Below are 20,545 nucleotides of genomic sequence, written 5' to 3'. Positions count from 1 at the left end.
CCCTGTCCCCAGGAAGCCCCCCGTCTGCTGGGGCCATGGGGCGTGCTGCCCACCTGCCTGCAGCCAGCACTCACTGCTGCCCTTGGGCAATGCTGGCCGCGGTGATGCCAGTTTCTGCCAGCGTTGCCCTCCAACCTGCAGCTCACAGACCCTCCCTTTAAGGCTTGGTTTCAGTACCAGCTCAGGAGGTCCCCCAAGCCACCACGAGGACACCAGCAGTTGAGCAGCTTGGTGCTGCACCAGGAGATGAAGGGCTGCAGCGGGCCAGGATGGGGTGACACAGCCAGGACGGCCACCCTGTAGGACACATCCAGCCGCTGCAATCCCTTACGCGTACACCCCCGCCTCGCCATGCCACGAGACCCCCAGGCCGTGGCCGTGCATGCTTTGTCCCAGCAAGTCCACACCCCTGTGGCCATCCTGCCCACCATGGTGAGCATGCAGCCAGCTGGCCAGCCCCATGGCCAAGCCCAGCTCTGCTGCCAGCTGCGGCGAGCCACGTGGCAAACATAAGTGACCCAGCAGTCCCAGGATGAGCCTGCTGGGCAGGGCAGCATGGCCGTGGGGCTGCCCCAATGCCCAAGGTTTACCCCTTCAGAGCAGCCTCCGATCTCCAGAGACTTCACTGATGGCCAATGCTGTTGGCCCACAGAGGATGGCAGGACACTGGCACCTGCCTTTCTCGCCATGGCATCCTGGGTACAAAACACAGCCGTGAGTCAGGCTGAGCCTTCATCCACGTCCCTGTCTCTGCTCAGACACAGCAAACGCCTTCTCCAACCCACTGAAGTGTGTCAAGAGCCCTTGCCAGCTGCTTGAGAGGACACAGGTTGTTCAACACCCTTTCCAGGAGAAAGGCTCCCCTGGGGTTCAAAACCAGCATGTGATCCTTCTCGGGGAGCAGAACAGCCCTTTGCTTCAGGGTGCAATACAAGAAATGGGGAGGCTGGAAAGAAAAAACCCAGGATACGCTATTTCTGTCCCTGCAGAGAGCAAACACAGGCCTGGCACCAGCATGGGCAGCCTGGCTGTCATCTAGCAGCATCTACCACCGGATGGTTAAGCACGTACTGACAGCATGCAGGGTAACGTGGTGTTGCTGCGGAGCAGCTGCATAGGGGCTGGGTAGGGATGAAGTGTAGCTCAGAGCGCAGTGAGGTCTAGAGGTCCTCAACAAGGTGATGGCTTTCTCTCATGCCTTGTAGCTAAGTGCAGAATAAATCCTTCTCTTGCTAATCACCATTGAAGAAGCACCTGATAATGTTTCACCATTCCTTCTCTCCTGCCTCCCACTACTCCAGGTCAAAGACGCCAGCACTAACCCCGCGAGTCCTGGAAATCAAAACCTTGCTTGGGGCGGACCAGTGCTTCCCCCTGCTCCCAGCTCCCATGCCATTGCTGAAAAGCTGGATGCTGTACAGACGGAGATCCAGAAGCTGAGCCAGGCCCTGCATGCGGTGCTGGAGAGGCAATGCTGCCTGGAGCGCCAGCAGGAGCACCAGCAGCGGCTGCAGCAGGAGGTGCTGATGACGCTGCAGCAGCTCAGCTCCACCGTGAGCCACGGCACCGTGCCAGCGAACCAGCCCTGCGTCCCCTTCAGCAGTATGGCTGAGCCCTCGCCCACCGTGCCAAACTTCAGCCAGTTCAAGATGGAGCTCATCTGACCTCACGCGATGCCAGCATGCTCCAGCAGCGCTGCACTGATGGCAGTATGAAGCCGTGAAGAAGAACCACCTCTCAGAGGCTGTGGCAGCTGCCTAAGGATTATGTGGGGCACCGAGCAGAGAAGGTCATTGTTGCCTCATGTTTTCAGCCCTATTGACTGAAAGGGGCTCCCTGGCACAAGAGACAGGGCAATGGAAAGCTGAGGCCTCGCTTCTCCCATGCTGCCCATCCCGGCTGGTGCTGGAGCTGGTTGGTGGCCCACAGACTTCAGCAGCACAGGCAGGCTGCCTGCAAGTAGAAGATGCAACGAAGAGATACACAGCAGGGAGGTGGGTCTCAAAGAAAATGTGAGGCTTCCTCTCACGAGGGTCAGTGCCGTGACGATCAATCACAGAAACGCTTCGTGCCCTCCCTCTGCAGAGCCTTGTCCAGTAAAATTCTATATACACCATGGTTCAGAAACAGTGTGGGAGCTCTTTCTTCATTTTACCTACCCCTCGCCCCACCAGAGAGCAGGCTGGATCTGTCTTGGGTGCTGCTGCCACCATGCGTGGAGCGGCGCAGGGTGCTCAAACCTGTGAGGTGAGACCACCACTCCACACACGAAGGATGCTATGGGAGGCCTGGCATCAGCTGCACCATCAGGGATATATCACGCTTGTGTAGGAAATGATCTTTTAATGAGCAGATTCCACCTAGCTCACGGTCCTCACCCCAAATTCTCAGCAGATCTGGAGTCTGGCACTGCTCCTGCCCACTGTCTGGCCAGGATACGGGCAGGACCATACGAGTAAGAGTTGCACCTGGGCATGAGCTGGGTATTCATCTCTCCTCTAAGCCGTTTTTGCGGCCAGGACGTCCTCCTGGTTGTGGTCCCCAGCAGCAAGGGCTCTCCCTGGTGCCGGCTGCTGGTAGCGCAGAGCGGCTCGAGCAGAGAGGGGCACGATGCCGAGAACCCCCTTGCCCGGACAAGAAGGGCTCAAGAGAGGCTGATGCGCTTTCACTGCATCAGTGGAGTCCAGAGGGACTAGAAACTAGACTTGCCTGCCGGGTGGAAAGGTCTGCCGGGGGTGGCCTTGGTTCATCACCCAGCAGTGAATCTCGAGAGGACAGAGTATGTCCTTCCTCTGCCTCAGCCAGGCAGGCTTCTTTCTTTCTGGTCACCACACTTAGCACAAACTTTGCCTAGAAGGGGAAGTCCCCAGCCTGTTTCTTTGAACTCTTTTAGTCTGAGGTAAAAATTTAGGAGTGTAAAAATAATTCAGGTCTTTGTATACACATACACATACATACATACACACAGAGCTGTATACACACACACATGTATATATATATATACACCTGGGCATTTTACAGGTCCTTGCAGCAACCCCAGCGGATGGGGGAGCTGGACAACCAGTCTGCCCCCCACAGAGACACATGCCTGGCCCCAGTGCTGTTAGACCCTGTCGCTGCAGCTGTGCCCAGGAGCATTAGAAGTCTGCTGCAATCTCCCCGCGGTCATTCATTTCAATGTTGGTGTAATTTGGGGGATGTCTGAAAAGCAACAAAGAAAAATGATCAGTCGCTCTGCTCTTTTGCACAAGGCTTATCTGCATCTCAGCTTTGCACTTAAAATGAAGAGGCTGGATGACAAGCCTTCAGCAGGCACAGAGTTTACTAAGATCTCTGTTAATGTTTTGGGGAAAAACAGGAGCAGAACACCTGCCATCACCCGGCACATGTACACCAACTTAAAACCACCCTGGTTTCTGAAAGAGATTCCCTAAACCTGACTTACGGTATTTTTAAAATTCCTTTAAAAAAATACATACTGAGTTTTCTATTCCCCAAATGTATTTTAAGAACTTTCCTCATTTCTAACACTTGCCTATCAGCCCCCTATCCAATGATGAAAGAAGATCAGTAAAAATTCATGGAAATAAATCCCCTGGGCTGGTTAAATAACCCATCCACTGTAACATTTATTTCAGACAAACATACAGCCTGAGTGTTAAGCTGCTGTTTGCCTGCTGATGATGTTAGGGAATGCGAAGTAATTATTTAAAGTGGTGTCATGTTATGATGTGGAAGCTGTTTCCCATCAAGGTAATCCTAAATGTCTGTTGCTTCCACCCCGCTCTAAGGAAGAACTCTTCCCTGTGGCCAAAGACATCATCTCTCACTGCCCCTGGCATGCCACAAGCCTTCAGCTTTCTGCTCTCCCACCACAGCATGTTGTAAGTAAGATTGATGGCCTTTACACTGTGCCCACTGACATGCCTAGCGTTATCCATGGTTTTATTGGTGGTTATCTTAACCTCCTGCGGAACCTGCAGTCTGCCACATAAAAAGCAAAGGGGCTTTGATGCAAAAATTAGGAGCAACATACTGGAGTGTTTGGATGCAGCATCTGAACGTAGGTGTTCACCCGAGTGAAGGAGCAGGTCCCTGCGCAGCGATTAGAGAGGAAGCACTAGGGAAGGAGAGGGTGAGAGATGCAAGGCAGATGGGGAGGTGGTTTCTCACCTTTTGACGACGTAAAATGCCAGGCTGACCAACAAGAACATAAGCAGGAGAGATCCCACAACAAACAGGGCAATTTCCCAGCCCTGGAAGGAAGCTGAGGGTGCAAAGGCAGAGACAGAACATTGTAGCCATGACCCTTCCCAGCACAGGGTGCCACCAGGCGGTCACAGAATCAGAGTCACAGAATGGGTTGGGTTGGGTTGGGTTGGGTTGGGTTGGGTTGGGCTGGGCTGGGTTGGAAGGAACCTTTAAAGATCGTATAGTCCAACCCCCTGCCATGGGCAGGGACATCTTTCACTAGATCAGGTTGCTCAAAGCCCTGTCCAACCTGACCTTGAACACTTCCAAGGATGGGGCACCCACAACTTCTCTGGGCAACAACAGATAGGGCTGTCCCAGCCTCCTGATCTGGAGAGCCACTCTTCCACCCCCATGGCTGCACCCCCGCAGTGTGCCGGTTCTGGCCAGCTCCAGCCTGGGTGCCAGCTGCTGCTCCGAGCAATTGGGCTTCAGGGTTTCTGGGCTGTGTGTCCAACAGCTCCAAAAGCAAGGGGCTCCCTGGTGAAGCTCAGTCTCATGAGAAGATTTAGACACCCAAACTTCCAGTGGTATTGGCGTGATAGGGCTGACTATCCCATCACACTGGAGGAACTGACTGTCATTACCTGTCTCGTAATGACCCACCAGTTTCTAGAAGGCAGCTGTGTTTGGGAAGCATCACCAGAGGTCCCTGGTGGCTTGCCCTCCATTGCCCCTATCACACGGAGACATGGTCTGACTCTGGCCGCAGCCCCACTTGCTGTGCTGGAAGCAGATCACTGTGCTACTCACCACCACTGTGCAACACGGACGGTGCATTTTTTGGGACAAGGCACTCGGGACTGGTTTTCAGCTCTGTCCCGTCCACGGAGAAGGGGTGAGGGCTGGCCAGGAAGGCCTGGCGCCAGGTCTCAATGGACTGCTGCTGCTCCGGCTGCCGAGCCCACACCTGGCCCTGGACCTTCACCACGGAGCCCACGCACGTCAGGTTCAGCTCTGCGGAGAAACAACAGCTGGTCTTGGGTGGTCGGAAACCCTTCGGCTGTTCAGGAACACGTTGTTCCCATGACTTCATGCCCTGCTCCTGCAACACCCTCTTGCTCCCTTGCTCTTCACCCTCTTCTCCCCACCTCTCTGAAATCACGCCGCCATGCTGTATGGCAGGTAACTTGAGCACATGCTCGACCTTTCTTTCCGTGACAAAAGGGACTTGGAGTTATCTTCCCAACCCAGCAGAATACTTTTTACTACACTTCGTAACTTCACAATCTCTACCCATTGGTGAGAGTTGTCTGAAATTGTTCAAAGGATCAAAAAGGTGTTTGGACGAGGGAGACAAAGTATGGCTGCGAAGCCTTCATTTCCTTACAAAACCAGCCAAAACCAGGAAACATTTCTTTCCATCCCTCAAAAGCTGTAGGTCCCTAAGACTTCCAGAAGTGACTTTTTGGTCCAGGTACTTAGAATGAGTATAGGACACTGAAGGAGTCTGACAGAGAAAGAGTTGAGAACCGGAGTCCTCTGGAGTGCAAACGGCTTTTTGCTTTGCAGATTTAGGATATTCAGTTTGTCTGGCAAACATCCAAAGGCATCATCAGAGAATCCCATTCCTCACGGTCCCTCTAGCTTGCCTTTCCTCTAGTAAGCAGCCCGTGTCAGGCTCTCTCCTGCTCTCCTCGCTGAAATCCCATGTACCCACCACTGCTCCTGCAGTTCCCCTCATGCGAGTGCAAGCCTGCAAGTTTGGCTTGAGAAGGGACCGTCCTGATGACAAGCAGCTGTGGAGGGTGAGGTAGGAGGGCACTGCAAAGCGGGCGCGCAGAGCGGGGCACCAACCTTGCAGGTAGAGCTCAGAGACGCCGCAGGAGCACTTCTCCTCTAGGGAGCTCACCAAGACCCTTCCCAAGCTGTCCAGCATCCTCCTGTGGTGCAGGGTCCACGTGGAACAGTCTAGAGGAAAAGGAGACGTGGTTTTCTGGCTGCAGCTCAGGGCTGTTAATAAGCTCCCAGCTGCGTGCCCCTTCCAAAATACTTGGCTTCATGCCTGAGCTCAGGAGCAAAGCTCTTCCAGAGCCTGCATCCCACCCTCCTCTGCATCCCATCCTCCTCTGCCCCTCTCCTGCACGGCGAGTCTTCACTTCTGGCCTTCTACCACCACGTACGCCAGCTCCACTCCTTCACCAGCCTCCCTGGGGAGTGGGGAAGAGGCATGTCCCACACGTCCCACCACACAGGCCAGTACAGAGTGGTCTCTTGTGCTAGGAGAAGAGGGAGAGGTCCACTGCCTGCCTCTCTCAGGAGGCTGGAGGAGGAACCTCCATTTCATTTTACCCAGGTCTTGACTGCCCCAAGCTGATCCAAGCATGGCCTTTGCAGGGGCTGGAGACCCCACCGCACTTTTGCTTGCTGGCTCCAAAGTCAGGACTGAGCCACACCGCTTTGTTCCTGGATGGGCTGAGTCGGGAGGGCTTGCTGGCAGTTTCCCTGACCATGCCCCCACAACACGGGGATCACAAGAGATCTGGGGGGGGCTTTCCTGCCATTGCTGCAAATCTAACACTGCAGAAAAAAATCCCAAGAGCAGGGCTCAGCCCTGCCTGAGCAGAGACGTCTTGAAGTACGTGGCCACCTTCATACAAGCACATGCTGAAGCTGTGAGCGAGGCTGCCCTCTTGGGATGGCAGCATCACATCAACACATGGGTGTCCGTACCAGCTCTCCCCTAGCACGTCCCCTTTCACGACTGGGAGGCAGCAGGGTCCCCGCCAGCATCCCCCTCTCGTGTCATGGGAAGTTGGGTCAGCCTCCCATCCCCCCCAGCCCAGCCCTCCCACTCCGCACTGGTGGGGGCACCCAGCTCCACTCACTGGGTGTCAGGAGGCAGAGGTGGAGATCCACCGCGAAGGCGTCCTGGGGACAGCTGTTCTGCAGACCAGGGGTAGGGTCCGAGACGGCAAACTGCAGCTCTGTGCTGGCATTGCCGCAGGCACAGCGGCTCAGGGACACGGGCCTGTCCCCAGAAGAGGAGTCAGAGATCACCAACACGTCACGCACCTTTCTTCCCACCTCCAACCACAAATCCCTCCTGGGCCCCAGTTCCCGATGCTGCTGGGGATGATGGAGAGTTTGCTGGAGCTGGAGCTGAAACCAGCTTTCACAGAGTCATCACAGAGATGGGTCCAGCCAACCCTACCACTTGGAGAAGACCTGGTCTTGGCCAAAGCAAACCTATTTGGGCCGACTGGCTTCTGTAGGAGTAAGATTGCTGCCTCATTACAGCCAGCCTCCCAAAATTAAGAGTTTGTCCTCCAGCACAAGGAGTTTTCCAAGCTACACAATATCTGCCCCTGCATTTCACTAACCTATTGCTTCCCTCCCCACACCAGGGCTTAGAAACTTAGTCACGGTGTGAGGAACCAGCTTTTCTGGATGCGGTAGTTCAGGGCTGGACTGAGAGGCTGCCTGGAGTCAGCCCACGTAAGCTCTCCCACTAAACTGCTGCCCTGACCTTGTGAATAACCACCCCGGTGAGGTTTCAGCACAATGTCTCAGCCAGCCAGAAGCCGGAGATCTCGGTTTCCCGGGAAAACCACGCACGTGGGGCTGCGCTCTGTGCACGCATGCTCATAGGGGAGGCTACGGACGCAGAACCTCCTGTCACACCAGATGGGACAGGGGAGCAGAGGGCTTGAGGAGGACAGATTTAATTAACAGAGGTGATCACGTGGACAGGATGAACTCTGCTAGCATTCACACCAAGAGAAAGGCTCAGCCCCATTTGTGTTGAGTCCACCTAGGAGCGAAAGGGATGTCGGGTTTTGCTTTGTTCTGCTGCTCACAAGGATATCCTTTTTTGTTTGGTTTGGTTTTTTTTTAAAAGAAAAAGTTTGGCAAAAAAGCATATACAACTGCTGTGTGTAAAGGCCGCACTCCTTCATGTCATGCCAGACATATCCCTTGGGGGAAACAAGTTAAGTCAGCAGTGGAGCAACAAAGTTCAATTCCCTACGCCAAGGGTGGGGAAACATCTTCCATTGCAATGTGCTACCCACCTCTCTGTTTTTCATCACAGCGCCGGTGAATGCATTCAGCCGTACAGGACGCAGGACAAGGCAGCAATTCAGCGACATGCCAGCTGGAGGCTCTGGGTGCAGGGAACCCAAAGACATTTTCCCTGAGAAGTGACCTCACCTGTCATCCTTGCAGGACACAGCGTAAGATGGTCCAAGGAAGTCCAAGTGTCCTCCAGCTGTGCTGGGCTCACACGTGTAAACCAAGGCATCCACCAAGTTCTCTGATGTTGCCTTCGTGCCATCAGGAATCAAGCTGGTGCTGTACACAGCAATAGCGCTGGAGCCTTCACTAGCAGCAGAGATGTCCTTGAAAGTCAGGTTTGTGCCATCTGGAAATGCCAGGGGAATAAGTGGGGTGAACATCTAGATAGTGTTAGGCTGAGCCTTGAGCCTGACGGGACAAGCTGGTAATGAGGAGAACTCCAAGAACAGAAACAGAAGACAAAATAATGGTGGTGACTGAGGCCAAGTAAAGATGTAAAGAAGTGACTGCTTGCTGTGAACACAGGTTTCCAAAAAGATCAAGGTTCCTCTGAGATGCAGAGTCCTCTTCATGCAGTCCAGCCAGAATTTAAGGTGAACAAGAAATAAATCAAGATAAACGAATGTGCTGAGGAAACACCACCTCGGGACCAGGAGGAGGCAGCAGCACTGCAGGGCTCAGTGAGCATCAGCGAACACGGCATCAGTGAACGACCCGACAGCCCTGGTGGACCCTGCTTCTCCTGAAAGCCCCCTTGTCTTGGTACCAGCAGGAGGAGCTTTCAGTCCTCCCAGTTCCTCTGCCCAGCACAGGGAGCTCAGCAGGGGCACGCAGAAGGATTAATCACCTTCTCAGCTGGAGTGTGACGGAACAGCCCAGGCAGAACAAAGAGAAAAAACAGGAATAAAGGACAGGAAAGGCAAGGAAGAGTTGTTCCCCACACCATGCACCCTCCTCCATCTCTTTCCTCAAAGTTGCTCAACTACCTGCCCATTTATCTGAAGACAGAACACACGCCAGGTCCGTGCCATCAGCCTCACCGTGCCTGTGCCCTCCGTCCAGTGCAAACACGAACAGCCCCGTGGCTCCAACGGTGCCTCTCAGTGGGACGCTGGCGTGCGCCTTGCCCTCCTTCCCCAAGAAGAAGACCAGGCTGAGCCCTCCCAGGCTGGTGCCAGGCTTCCCCTCCAGCTCAACGAAGTGGAAGGGGGTAGTGCCACCAGCCAGGCACAGCTCACTGATGCGGACAGCAGGAGGGGCCAGCGCTGAGGAGCTGCTGCAGAAGTTCTCCCCCAGCGGCGTCACCGTGGTCACCTGCGGGGAGACACAAAAGCTGCTGCCACCACTGCTGCTCCCATTTCTTCAGGTGGAGTGACGGCTGCTCATGGTGTTACTGCTTGTTCGTGCCTCCCACAGCTCCCTGGTGAGGCCTGAAGAGGACATGGTGGTTCTGCCTCACACCAGCTGCTCCTCACTCCCACCATCTCTTCAAGGGGACAGCGGGGTCCCATCACCACGCATCCCCATCACTGCCTTCGCTCCCACCCTCGAGACAGGAACCATTCTTCCCTACTGTCGGGAGCACTTCTACACTTCTGTCTCCAGTCCACGGCATTGCTTCCTTGTGGTTCTCTCCCAGTGCAAACGCACCTCCCTCCTGCCAGCAGACCTCTTCTGCTTCTAGAGCAGTTTTATTGCCCTGGTTTTGGACCTGAGCGCACCTCTGTGCTGGCCTCATCCCAGCAGGCATCGGCAGGGGAGCAGCAAAACCCTCCCTTACCCAGCTTTGTGCAGGACAAGCATACATACTGTGTCACGTTCCTTCAGGGGGACTATCTGAAACCAGACATTTTGAAATAAAAAGGAACAGTTCAGACGAATTAACACAAATCAATCACACCAGTGATTGAAGCATGTTCTTCACACATTGGCCCTGCAGAAAGCTGGGTTTCAGGGACGCGAGGTGCTGTACCACACATCCTGAGGGTGGCAACAACAAGGGGGATGAAGAGGTGGCTCCACATCTGGCTCAGAGTAACTTGAGAGTCCAAGACTCCCTGGCTTTGGGGTCAGTGGCATGTGAGCTGTCTTCAGGGATCTCCTGGTTCTGAGCCACGCTGCAGAGGGCAGGGAGCTGTTCCTTGGCCAACAACAGGCAGGTGAACAGGGCAGGGAGGGCTGGTGAGAGCATCAGCAGATGGCAGGAGGTAGATGTGGCTCACTAGAACGCCCCGCTCTCCCAAATGAAGGACATACTGAAACATGACCTCTGCCCTCCCAGTGGCTATGGACGGAGAACAGACATCTGCCATTGACCCACCTGGAAGCTGCTCTGGAGTTTTGCGCTCAGGCTGTGGCAGCGGCTCAGAGACTCATCCTCGGTGCTGTGAGAATCGTTTTCGTACAGGATGCTCTGCCCTGGTACCAGCACTTTGACCAGCTGGTCTGCCTTCTCTGGCATTCGGGACGTGTACACCACAGCGTCCACCAGCCCCTCTGCAGTCACAGCCATGTTCACCGTGTAGAGGGTGGTGTTGCTGTGGTAGAGAGCCACAGCGTCTGCCCCGTTCTGGATGGTGTTGGGGGGCAGCCTGATCATGGGTGCTGGGCTCACAGCGCTGCTCCCCACCAAGAAGTAACCCAGCTCATCTGTGTGGTGTCCAGACAGGTCCAACACCCGATAGGCCCGGCTATTTTTACCGTTGTAGAGGACCAACCAGTATCCCTGGAGGTCAAAGCGTCTCCGTCCCGTGTAGAAGAGTTCGATGTACTCTGCATCCTCTCCTCCCCCTGGGTTGTCTGGGTTCACCTCATTGATGAGTAGCTTGGCCACTAGCACAGAAGGTTCTTGAGTCCCTTCTGGTATCTCTGATGGGACACCTTGGAAAGCAAACGTGTCACAAATACGGGCCTAAGCACAGAGCCCCAGGGAAACAACACAACACTGCACGCTATTTTGCTGGGGTGAGACCAAATTCAGCAGAGGACTGAGGACGCTGGCTCAGATTTTTATCATCTGTGTGCTCCATACTCCTTAGAAGAGCCCTGGCAATACTCTGGCTAGTACCAGCTGTAACAACAGAACTTGCTGTTACTCCAGATAATGAGCAATATGGGCTCTAGTAACTGGAAGCGATGGAGTTGGAAGGGATCTTTGCCAGAGTTGGGGAAATGGAGGGAGGGACATCTCCTTCCTCCAGCAGTGCTAGACCCACATGTCCACCCTCAAACACATCGTATCCCACAGCCTGCAGGAGTGATGACTGGTACCTGGAGGCAAGTCTGGCACATTAATATCCTTGAAGCAGGAGCTTTCTGCTGTGATGTTCCTTCTGTCAAAACTCACAAGTCTGGGCATCTCTAGGAAGGTCTTGAAGGCTAGCAGCAGGCTGCTCAGCTGGTCCTCTGACTTAGCAGTTAGCAGAGTGGTGAACACAAGCCCCAGGTCCTGGCAGGCTGCCTTTGGCTCTGCAGAGGCAAGCAGAGAACTGCCTCAGTTTCCCCAGGCTGCCAAAGACCCACTTTCTCCTGGAAGAGACACAGAGCTCACCAACTCATCCCTACCACCACTGCCCTCCTGGTCAGACTGACTCAGGGCAGCTCATATCATCCGCACAATGCTGTGAGCTCTGCCTGTGCCAAGGGGCATCCTGCGACCAAGTCACACAGCACACCCAGATACTGCCCTCATCCTTTTGTAGTCCTTGTAGTCCCAACAGCGAACAGCATGGTCTCTTTGGGGGGTGTCTAAACATAAGCTAAGCATAACGCTGCTGACAATGCAGGCTGCAAAGTCACGGCTCTTCTCTTCATGTGTCTGCATGTGCTCATCACACTCGCGGCACTAACCTAGCAGGGACATCAGAAAAGCAACACAGACCAGCAAGGCCACTTGCATTTCTGCTCCAACTTGGCTTAGTTCATATGGATCATAAGGTCAAGTAGGCAACAAACTCCTAGTCAAGATGTCAGCCCTGTTGCCACATCTCTCTGACTGCAAATGCTCAAGGCCAAAATAGCTGGTGGTCTGCGGGTGAGCACTGATGTGTGTTGGTGGAGCTGCAGATGGGAGCGCTCTGCAGAACATGGAAGAACAGCACCATGCTCCGCCTAACACTCGACATTTCTGTCATCAGCACCAAGTTCAAATTAGCTGGGATCCAAGCCAGCAGGACACAATGCAACAGGGAACACAGGGCTGAAAATCAGAAGCGAATTAACCACTGGTGGTCCCTGGACTGCCCCGCTCCTGCCCAGCTCACCTTTGAAGTAGGCAGCAGAGACTCCACAGCTGCAGGATCCATCGAGGGCCTGGACCAGAGTCATCAGGATCTCTTCCGACTTCAGGAGCCACTCCTGGCAGTCTAGGAAACAAACAGCCAACTGTTATCCAGCCAGTGCAACCTCGGTTACGGGATCCAGCTCATTCTGGGATGGATGCAGCTCAGCCCCTGCTTGTCATTCACAGGGCCCAAAAAGGCTTCACTTCACCCCGAGCAGTTGGGTGTGGGCATGAAGACTGGAGAAGCTCAGATTGGCATGAGTTGCCATAAAGAAAAATATTGCAGAAAATTGTCAGGTGTCCTAGTTGTGTTTCCTTTGGTGTTACGTTCACACAACCCAGCACGACTCTGGATGGTCTTCCTGGACAGCTCTGGCTTTGTGCATGTGCTCTTGTCCTTAGAAGGTCCTCCCTACAGGAGCAGAAATAACTAATACCCACCTGCTACACGAAGGCAGAACGAGAGAGTCTGGCTGAACCGTTTGCTGGGGCAATCATTGAACTTGCCAGGGGTGGGCCTGCTGAGGACGTAGGACAAGGAGTCCCGGGTCACAGAGCAGCAGTTGCACTGGCTCATGGACACATCTCCCAGCTGGTGCCTGCAAGAGACAGACATGTGAATGAAAGAAAACATGACCTGCCAGCCAGAAACCTGAGTCCTCTTCACCAACCAGTCACACCTGCCTGCACCAGAGGGTGAAACCATGCACTTAGAGTCTTCTTGCTTCACAAGGTTTGGAGAGCTATCCCATCCTCATCAGTATCTCTTTGTCTCAAAAAAAAGCCCAAGAGCTCACTAAATCTTGAGAGAGAAGAGCACGGGCTTCATCCAACCCTTTCTCTTCTAGCACTGGCTGCTTCTTTGACTGATCTGAAGTCAGGCAAGATAGTACAGACACACTCGTGCTCAGCCTGGGACCACTGGGAAGAATGGTAGGGTGCAGCTAGAGAAACTGGAAAGGCAGCACCTGAAGATGAAATGCTTGAGCAAGAGCCCTCAACTCAAAGGCGAAGAGCATGATTGGGCATTGGACTAGATGACCTTTAAAGGTTCCTTCCAACACAAACTATTCTATGATTCTGTGAAGCCCAGTGTGAGGAGCTGCACAGAGCAGAGCTGCTCAGAGCTCTTTAGACCACCTCCTTCCGGGACAAGTGCAGGTTTTGTTTCACAAGTGGGAGGAAGACGAGCAAAGGAAGGAATAGGAACATGCTGTGAATAAGTGGTGACCCTGTCTTGGGAGTAAACTACACCCTTTCCTGATGCAGTTGACTCCACTGTAGTCTCAAATGGTCTTTTCACAGGCCCATCCAGAAAGGGTGAATGTCCTCCAGCTACAGAGCCAGGACATGGGTATTTAGCTGACAGTTACACACAGAGGTCAAGTCTGGTGTTTTGCTGTCAAAACCACAAAGAGCTTGCCAAGACTTTTTTTGCTTATTGCCTGGTTCTACACACCCCATCCCATCTTCACGTGCTGCCTCTGCTGCCTCTGCTCCTCCACCTGCTCCACTGTCCTTTACCTAATCTGTCGTCCTCTCTCTCCCATTAGGAGAGGATGCCTAAAATGTGAAGGAAACAGTTCTCATGTCTCGCAAAAGTCTGAGCTTAGTAACACTTCCCTTAACCCACAAAGACAAAAAGAAAACCAAAAACCAAAAAGAAAGTGGCTCAACCCAGAATGAACAGTAACCCAGCTTCCAGTCCTTGGTTTGTGGGATTTCCTCCTGGGCCAGGAGGAATACTGAAGTCCCTCCCTCGCCCTCATTTTGACCTAAAATTCCATCCTGAAACTAAGAAAAACCTTTTCTTGTTGAAAGTGGTACTGGAAAATGTACGATATTGACTGTTACACTTTTATAAATTATAAATAATAAATAATTAAAAGTATCAAATAATAACGAGCAATCATTTGGTCAGAAAATTCCTCCTCAAGTACTTTATTCTGCAACTGTACAGCTGCACCAGGACTGCTGCAGAGAGGGGGACACCTACAAACTCAGACCAGGCGGTGGAAAAAGTCCGGGACTTAATACCACCACGAGAAGACCCCGGTCTGGAGGTGGCACTTGTCTTCCAGTCCTGACCGGGGTTTGGGACAGCAGGCAAGGGTGACTCTGGTGCCAAGCTCTCCTCCCAGCCCTGCCCAGACTCTCACCGCTTTTCCTCATAGGCAGGTCTGCCGGGGGGCAGGGTTTCCAGCAGCTCAGGGTTCGGTTCCTCGTTGCTCGTGTACACGAAGGCATCCAACAGGCCGGCCACCGTCAGCGCCTTCCCCGGGACAAAACTGCTGGTGTTGCCTCTGTAGAGGGCAATGGCATTGGGGCCACCTCTGAGGACAGGACGGGTGGTGTTCTCCGGGAACGGCAGATCCACTGGACACCAGCAAGGAAAGGAACAACGATGGCACGTAAGCAACACATGAGCGATACCTCCTATGTAGGAAACCAGCATCTCTTCGGTCCTGGAGAGCAGAACACAGGAACCAGAAAGTGGCTGGGGTTGTTTGGTTATTGCAAATTTGGCATCCGCTGCCCCATCTTTCTGCTCACTAACACGTCTCATGTTCGCTCAGCCTGAATTTCCCCATCCGTGGCCAGATCCACAGCGTGGGGGGGCTGAAGGGGGAAATCCGAGCAGAGTTTGTCCTGCTATTTTGGTTCTGTGAACAGAGAAGCTGATTTACGCGTAAGCAGGGGAACTGGAAAGCAAGTGCTGATGTGAATTTGTCTACAGTAAAGTCCTTCCCAGTTTCATGAGCTTCCCAATTTCCTTCCTCGTATTTACCGTTCCCTTCGCAAGCTATTTCCCCAGCACCCAGTAGGAACTGCTGAGGCTATTAAAAAGCAGCAGACTGCTGATATTTCAATACTTCTCCCTGTGTAAATGGCTCCAGGGAACAAACATTAAAGGAGGAATCACATAAGAGGCAGAGGGCTGAGGAGAAGTGGCACACACACGCTAAGTGCCTTAGCCCTGATGCACCCCTGCCCCGACGACAGTTTTTCCCCTGCCTGCCTTATCTGGTGGCCTTCTACGATGGAGTGAATGCGTTGGAGGATACGGGAAGAGCAACTGATGTCATTTATCTTGACTTCTGCAAGGCCTTTGACACGTTGCACAAAACATCCTTGTCTCTAAATTGAAGAGATATGGGTTTGATGGATGGACTATTCACTGGATAAGGAATTGGCGGGATGGATGCATCCAAAGAGTTGCAGTCAACAGATCTATGCCCAAAGGGAAATCAGTAACAAGTGGTGTCCCTCAGGGGTCCATATTGGGACCGATATGGTTCAATATCTCCGTTAATGACACAGGCAGTGAGTGCACCCTCAACGAGTTTGTGGATAACACCAACCTGAGTGATGCAATTGATACACTTGAGGGGAGGGATGCCATCCAGAGGGACTTTGACAAGTTGGAGGAGTGGGCCCATGTGAACCTCGTGAAGTTCAGCAAGGCCAAGTACAAGGTCCTGCACCTGGGTCAGGGCAATCGCCAGTATCAGTACAGACTGGGGGATGAATGGGTAGAGAGCAGCCCTGCAGAGAAGGACTTGGGGGTACTGGTGTATGAAAAATTGGACATGAGCTGGCAATGTGCACTCGCAGCCCTGAAAGCCAATCATACTCCGGGCTGCATCACAAGCAGCGTGGCCAGCAGGTCGAGGGAGGGGATTCCACCCCTCTACTCTGCTCTGGTGAGACCCCACCTGCAGTACTGCATCCAGCTCTGGGGTCCCCAGCACAAGAAAGACATGGACCTATTGGAGCGGGTCCAGAGGAGGGTCATGAAAATGATCCAAGGGCTGGAAGAACCTCTCCCATGAAGAAAGATTGAGAGAGTTGGGGTTGTTCAGCCTGGAGGAGACTCTCGGAAGACCTTCTTGCAGCCTTTCAGTACTTAAAGGGGGCTTATAAGAAAGATGGGGACAGACTTTTTACCAGAGCCTGTACTGATAGCATGAGGGATAATGGTTTTAAACTGACAGAGGGTAGCTCTAGATTAAAAGAATAAGGAAGAAAAGTTTTACGATGAGGGTGGTGAGATGCTGGAACAGGTTGCCCATAGAAGTTGTGGATGCTCCATCCCTGGATGTGTTCAAGGTCAGGTTGGACAGGGCTTTGAGCAACCTGGTCTAGTGAAAGATGTCCCTGCCCACAGCAGGGGGGATGGAACTAGACGATCTTTAAAGGTCCATTCCAACACAAACCATCCTACGATTCAATTGAAAGTTTTCACACTGGCATCTGTCAAGGGAGGACTTTTGCTCCAGTGCTCTCACAGCTTTAAGTTCTCTGCAGTGACAGGCGGACAAGCCGTACAAAGACAGGACTAACAGTCAGGGCCATTTTAGGAGCTGCTGTCCCAAATCTGAAGTAGTCAGGTTAAATCAAGTGGTCAGCTTCTCAGAGAGTGCTCAGCATGGAGTCACTATGAAAGTATCCTTTAAAGATGATTAAAAACATAATCACACAGTGTCTTTGGTTTTTTTGGGGGGAAAACTTTCCACAAAAATGTGTGTGCAGTATGCTTGAGACATCTTGACAAAGCCTCATTGGAAAAAAATGCCAAAGCTTATCTCCAGTCACCTTCTTGACTTGAGTGAGCCTTGAGGAACAGTTAAAAAATAATCCTTAGAAATTTCCTGCTTAGTCTGCAAGCTGGTTGTGCCTTCACATGGCTTTCTTCGAACGCCCTTAGCTGTTGACTGCTAACAGCCCCAGCTCATCCAGAGGGAAGAGCAGAGCACCTTTCCTGGTGAGAAAAGCAGAGCTCAAGTGGACAATCAGCTCTTCTACTTGTGGCAAGAGAGTATTTGGAGCAGTTTGAATTGTAAAAAGGAGCTCAACTGCTTTAAAAAAAAAGTTCTAGTTGCAAAAGTATTTTCATTTTTATTGGAACCAGCTTTGTAAGGGATAAATATACTCCACGACCCAGAAATGATGAATCAGTGAATTACACAAGACATCTGCAGAGTCAGTGTCTCCAGCTGCCAAAATCTTCTTTTGAGGTGCTCAAAATAACAAGACATTTCTTCCTCCTCTGGTGGCCTGGAAGAAATTTTGAACCTTGGGAGGAAGTTTAGATCGCAGCTTCACACAGCCGATACCTGTGACCTACATTTGCAGATGGCGCAATGGAAGAAAAGCCCTTGCTCTTTTTCGAGAAGAGAGTATGTATCTGCTGTGAATGACCACCAGGTCACACACAGAGAAGGGGGACACTTCAAGGAGACGTGGCACAGCCAGGGTCTCGCGGCAGGATGGCCACAGGGCTGGGAGCACAACTGTGTCTTCCCGAGCAGCAAAGGCACACGTGGGCTTCTGACCTCCACGAGGTCCCTCACCCGGAGCTCTGCAGGTCTACCACTGCTGCGAGACATACCACCTCCACTTGTTTGTCCTGAAACCACCTCCTTCTACCTTTTTTTGATGCCCTTTAATACTTGTACCAGGAGAAAGAGTAAGCAATCAATCCCTGTCCACTTTCTTCAGGCTACTCACATTTCTGAAACCTCTGTCAGGGCCCTCCTAAGCTATAGCTTTTCTAGACATACTTAGTTATTTCTTCTGTCGAGGCACTTCCAGAGCACTATCCATTCTAGTGGACCTTCTCTGAATGTCTCCAATTCTAATATATCCTTTCTGAGATTAAGGTATTGTACCACACAAGACACAATTAAAGATACAAGCAAACCATTAATTTATACAGTGGCATAAAAGATGGCCTCCATTCTTTCCTTTTCTCCTAATAATTTCTAATATTTAATTTGCGTTATATAATTCATTTTCCAATAATTTCTAACATTTGATTTGCTTTTTTATCTGCCACTGAGTTCTGAGTCACATTTTCACTGATCTCTCAGAATGCAAAACGACAATAAAAAACGACAGCATCCTCCAGCCCCAAACTTGGCTGATCGCTCCCTCAGCTCTGAGGTACTCATCAAAATGCAGTCCTTACCTGGGGTTTTGCCTTGTGCTGGACCGATCAGAAGTAGCCCATCCAGTGAGGTTTTGCCGTAAACGTCCATGGTGAAATAAATGTCTTTGGTCCGACCATCAATCAACACCAGAACAATGTCCCTCAGCATGGTGGAGTGGGGACCCTGAAGCTCTATGAACTCAAACTCTTCAGAAGACGAGGCAGCAAGGACCTCACTGATCAGGACAGCAGATGCATTCAGCTGAGAAGTTAGGATGCAGTGGTTGTCTGTGCCTGGGGTGGGCAGGGCCACTTGGAAGATCCACTGAGAATCTGCCCCACGGCACCTTTCTATTGATTCATCCATGGTCCTGAAGGTAGAGTCCTCCAGGAAAGCATCTCTGCCAGGGGTCAGTACCCTGAGCAGCGTATCTGCTCTGTCCGCCTTCTTAGTCTTATGGACCAAGGCATCTACTAGTCCGTAACTTGTGACGCTCATGCCCTCCTTGTAGTTCCCTTTTCCATAGTAGAGAGCAATCGCGTCAGGGCCATTCTGGATAGTGTTCTTAGGAATTACTATAGCAGGGTTCACAGAAGAGGAGCCAACGAGAAAGAGCCCTTGGCTGTTAGTAACTTTGCCCTGGAGGTTCAAAACTTTGTAGGCTCGGTTTCCATTGCCATTGTAGAAGACCAGATAGTAGCCATCCAAGCGGGCTGTTTGACCGCTGGTGTGATAGAGCTCCACAAACTCAGAAGTGTCCTCTCCCGGGCTGTCAGCATTGACTTCATTAATCAAGAGGGTATACTCTGTTTTCTGGTCCCTGGGGTTTTTTATGAGATTCTGAGCAGCAGCCTTGGGAAACCAGACGTACACAAGTACCATCAATCCAGCCAGCCAGATGTCTCCCATGGTGAAGGCTGGGATTTTTGTTTCAGTTCAAATGTAGAGGAGAGGGGCCTGTCCTTTTCACAGCCACAACGAGAGCACAGAAGGAAGCTGCCACCACTTGGCTGTTGCAGGACAGCAACACAAGGCTTCCGACCTGGATGCTGACTGGCAGAGGCACTGGAAGAGGCACTGGAAGAGGCAGGCACACTTCTTTGGGGAATTCTGGTTTGCAAAGCAAAGCAGCAATCCCACAAAAGTCAGACTGAGAAGGGTATGGCTTGAAAAAGAGATTTCCCAGTTCAGCTCCTTTAAAAGAGGGGGAGGGAAGAAAAAACTTGTTAGGAAACACAGAAACACACCAGTGACATTTAACAGCCTTAAAGCCCCATAATTTTTCCTCCCTGTTTTTCTTCAGAGGTTTATCAAGATGCATAACTGCAATGGGACAAAGCCAGTTTTCAGTGTTCGAAACCCTGAGACCTGTGTGAACACTGGAAGTTGTACGGTGTCTGTGTTAATAGTTATTTGCCTGAGTCCAATTTATTCCACGGGAATTAACACAAAATGGTACTAAAGATGATAGTAACCATCTTGACCATCAAGGTGAGGGTGGCGAAGGAGAGGACAGGTGGGTTTGGCTGGATTCTTGTCGCATGCATCGCAGAGCAGCTCGGCTGACTACCACACCAACCAACCCTGCTGCTGCCCCAGCAGATGCAGAATATGTCTGCAGAATAAGCAGTGGGGAGGAACTGACAGTTTAAGACACTTGAAAAAGAAGTGAGATTTGTTTTCCCATTTCCAGAGATGTTTCCACGAACAGCCGTACCATCACCTGCTGAGCTGAGATGACCTCCTTGCAGTCTTTGGCCAGCTAAGATCAGATATGCGGAGGTTTCCAGCCCGTGCAATGCTTACCAGCACGGATGCCGGAGGCCTGCCTCCTTCTTTGCTGGGGGGCCACATCCACGCGGGGCTGATGGATCAGGAACACACCTAACCCTCCAGCTGCTTAAAGTCACGGCTGATGAGCACAGCAACCCAAAGGGGTGACTGCTGCGCGGGTGGATACCTGCAGTCTTTTTTAGGTGAAGTGCCAGCTGCAGTGGGACTGTAGCATCACAACCTTCAGCTACGGACATAAACACCCAGGCTTGCGAGCGAGCCTGTATGG

At 52.2% G+C, this 20,545-nt stretch overlaps 1 protein-coding gene across 1 annotated transcript; it reads right to left on the bottom strand.

The window, feature by feature from the left end:
* Positions 1-3,137: 3,137 nt before the first annotated feature.
* On the bottom strand, positions 3,138-19,392 carry LOC104072549. Its single transcript, XM_009572054.1, has 13 exons — positions 18,522-19,392; positions 14,710-14,926; positions 12,992-13,149; positions 12,531-12,632; positions 11,539-11,736; positions 10,589-11,148; positions 9,309-9,582; positions 8,404-8,614; positions 7,080-7,222; positions 6,049-6,162; positions 5,005-5,208; positions 4,174-4,267; positions 3,138-3,201 (listed from the first exon to the last, which is right to left on the bottom strand). The coding sequence occupies exons 1-13, from the start codon at positions 19,390-19,392 to the stop codon at positions 3,138-3,140; spliced, it is 3,210 nt and encodes a 1,069-aa protein (XP_009570349.1).
* Between the last annotated feature and the right edge of the window lie 1,153 nt (positions 19,393-20,545).

The sequence above is a fragment of the Fulmarus glacialis genome, unplaced genomic scaffold (assembly GCF_000690835.1).
Source record: "Fulmarus glacialis isolate BGI_N327 unplaced genomic scaffold, ASM69083v1 scaffold14272, whole genome shotgun sequence".
Taxonomy (NCBI): domain Eukaryota; kingdom Metazoa; phylum Chordata; class Aves; order Procellariiformes; family Procellariidae; genus Fulmarus; species Fulmarus glacialis.
The sequence above is the reverse complement of the archived record's forward strand: the minus strand, read 5'-3'. Positions and strand labels throughout refer to the sequence as shown.

Excerpts from the sequence above, each read along its gene's own strand:
- LOC104072549 (XM_009572054.1), bottom strand. The coding sequence starts at position 19,392 with ATGGGAGACATCTGGCTGGCTGGATTGATGGTACTTGTGTACGTCTGG. Across the intron at positions 11,149-11,538 it reads TGTGCCAGACTTGCCTCCAG|GTGTCCCATCAGAGATACCA; the intron begins GTACCAGTCATC and ends TTGCTTTCCAAG. Across the intron at positions 3,202-4,173 it reads GCATTTTACGTCGTCAAAAG|ACATCCCCCAAATTACACCA; the intron begins GTGAGAAACCAC and ends GTTGCTTTTCAG.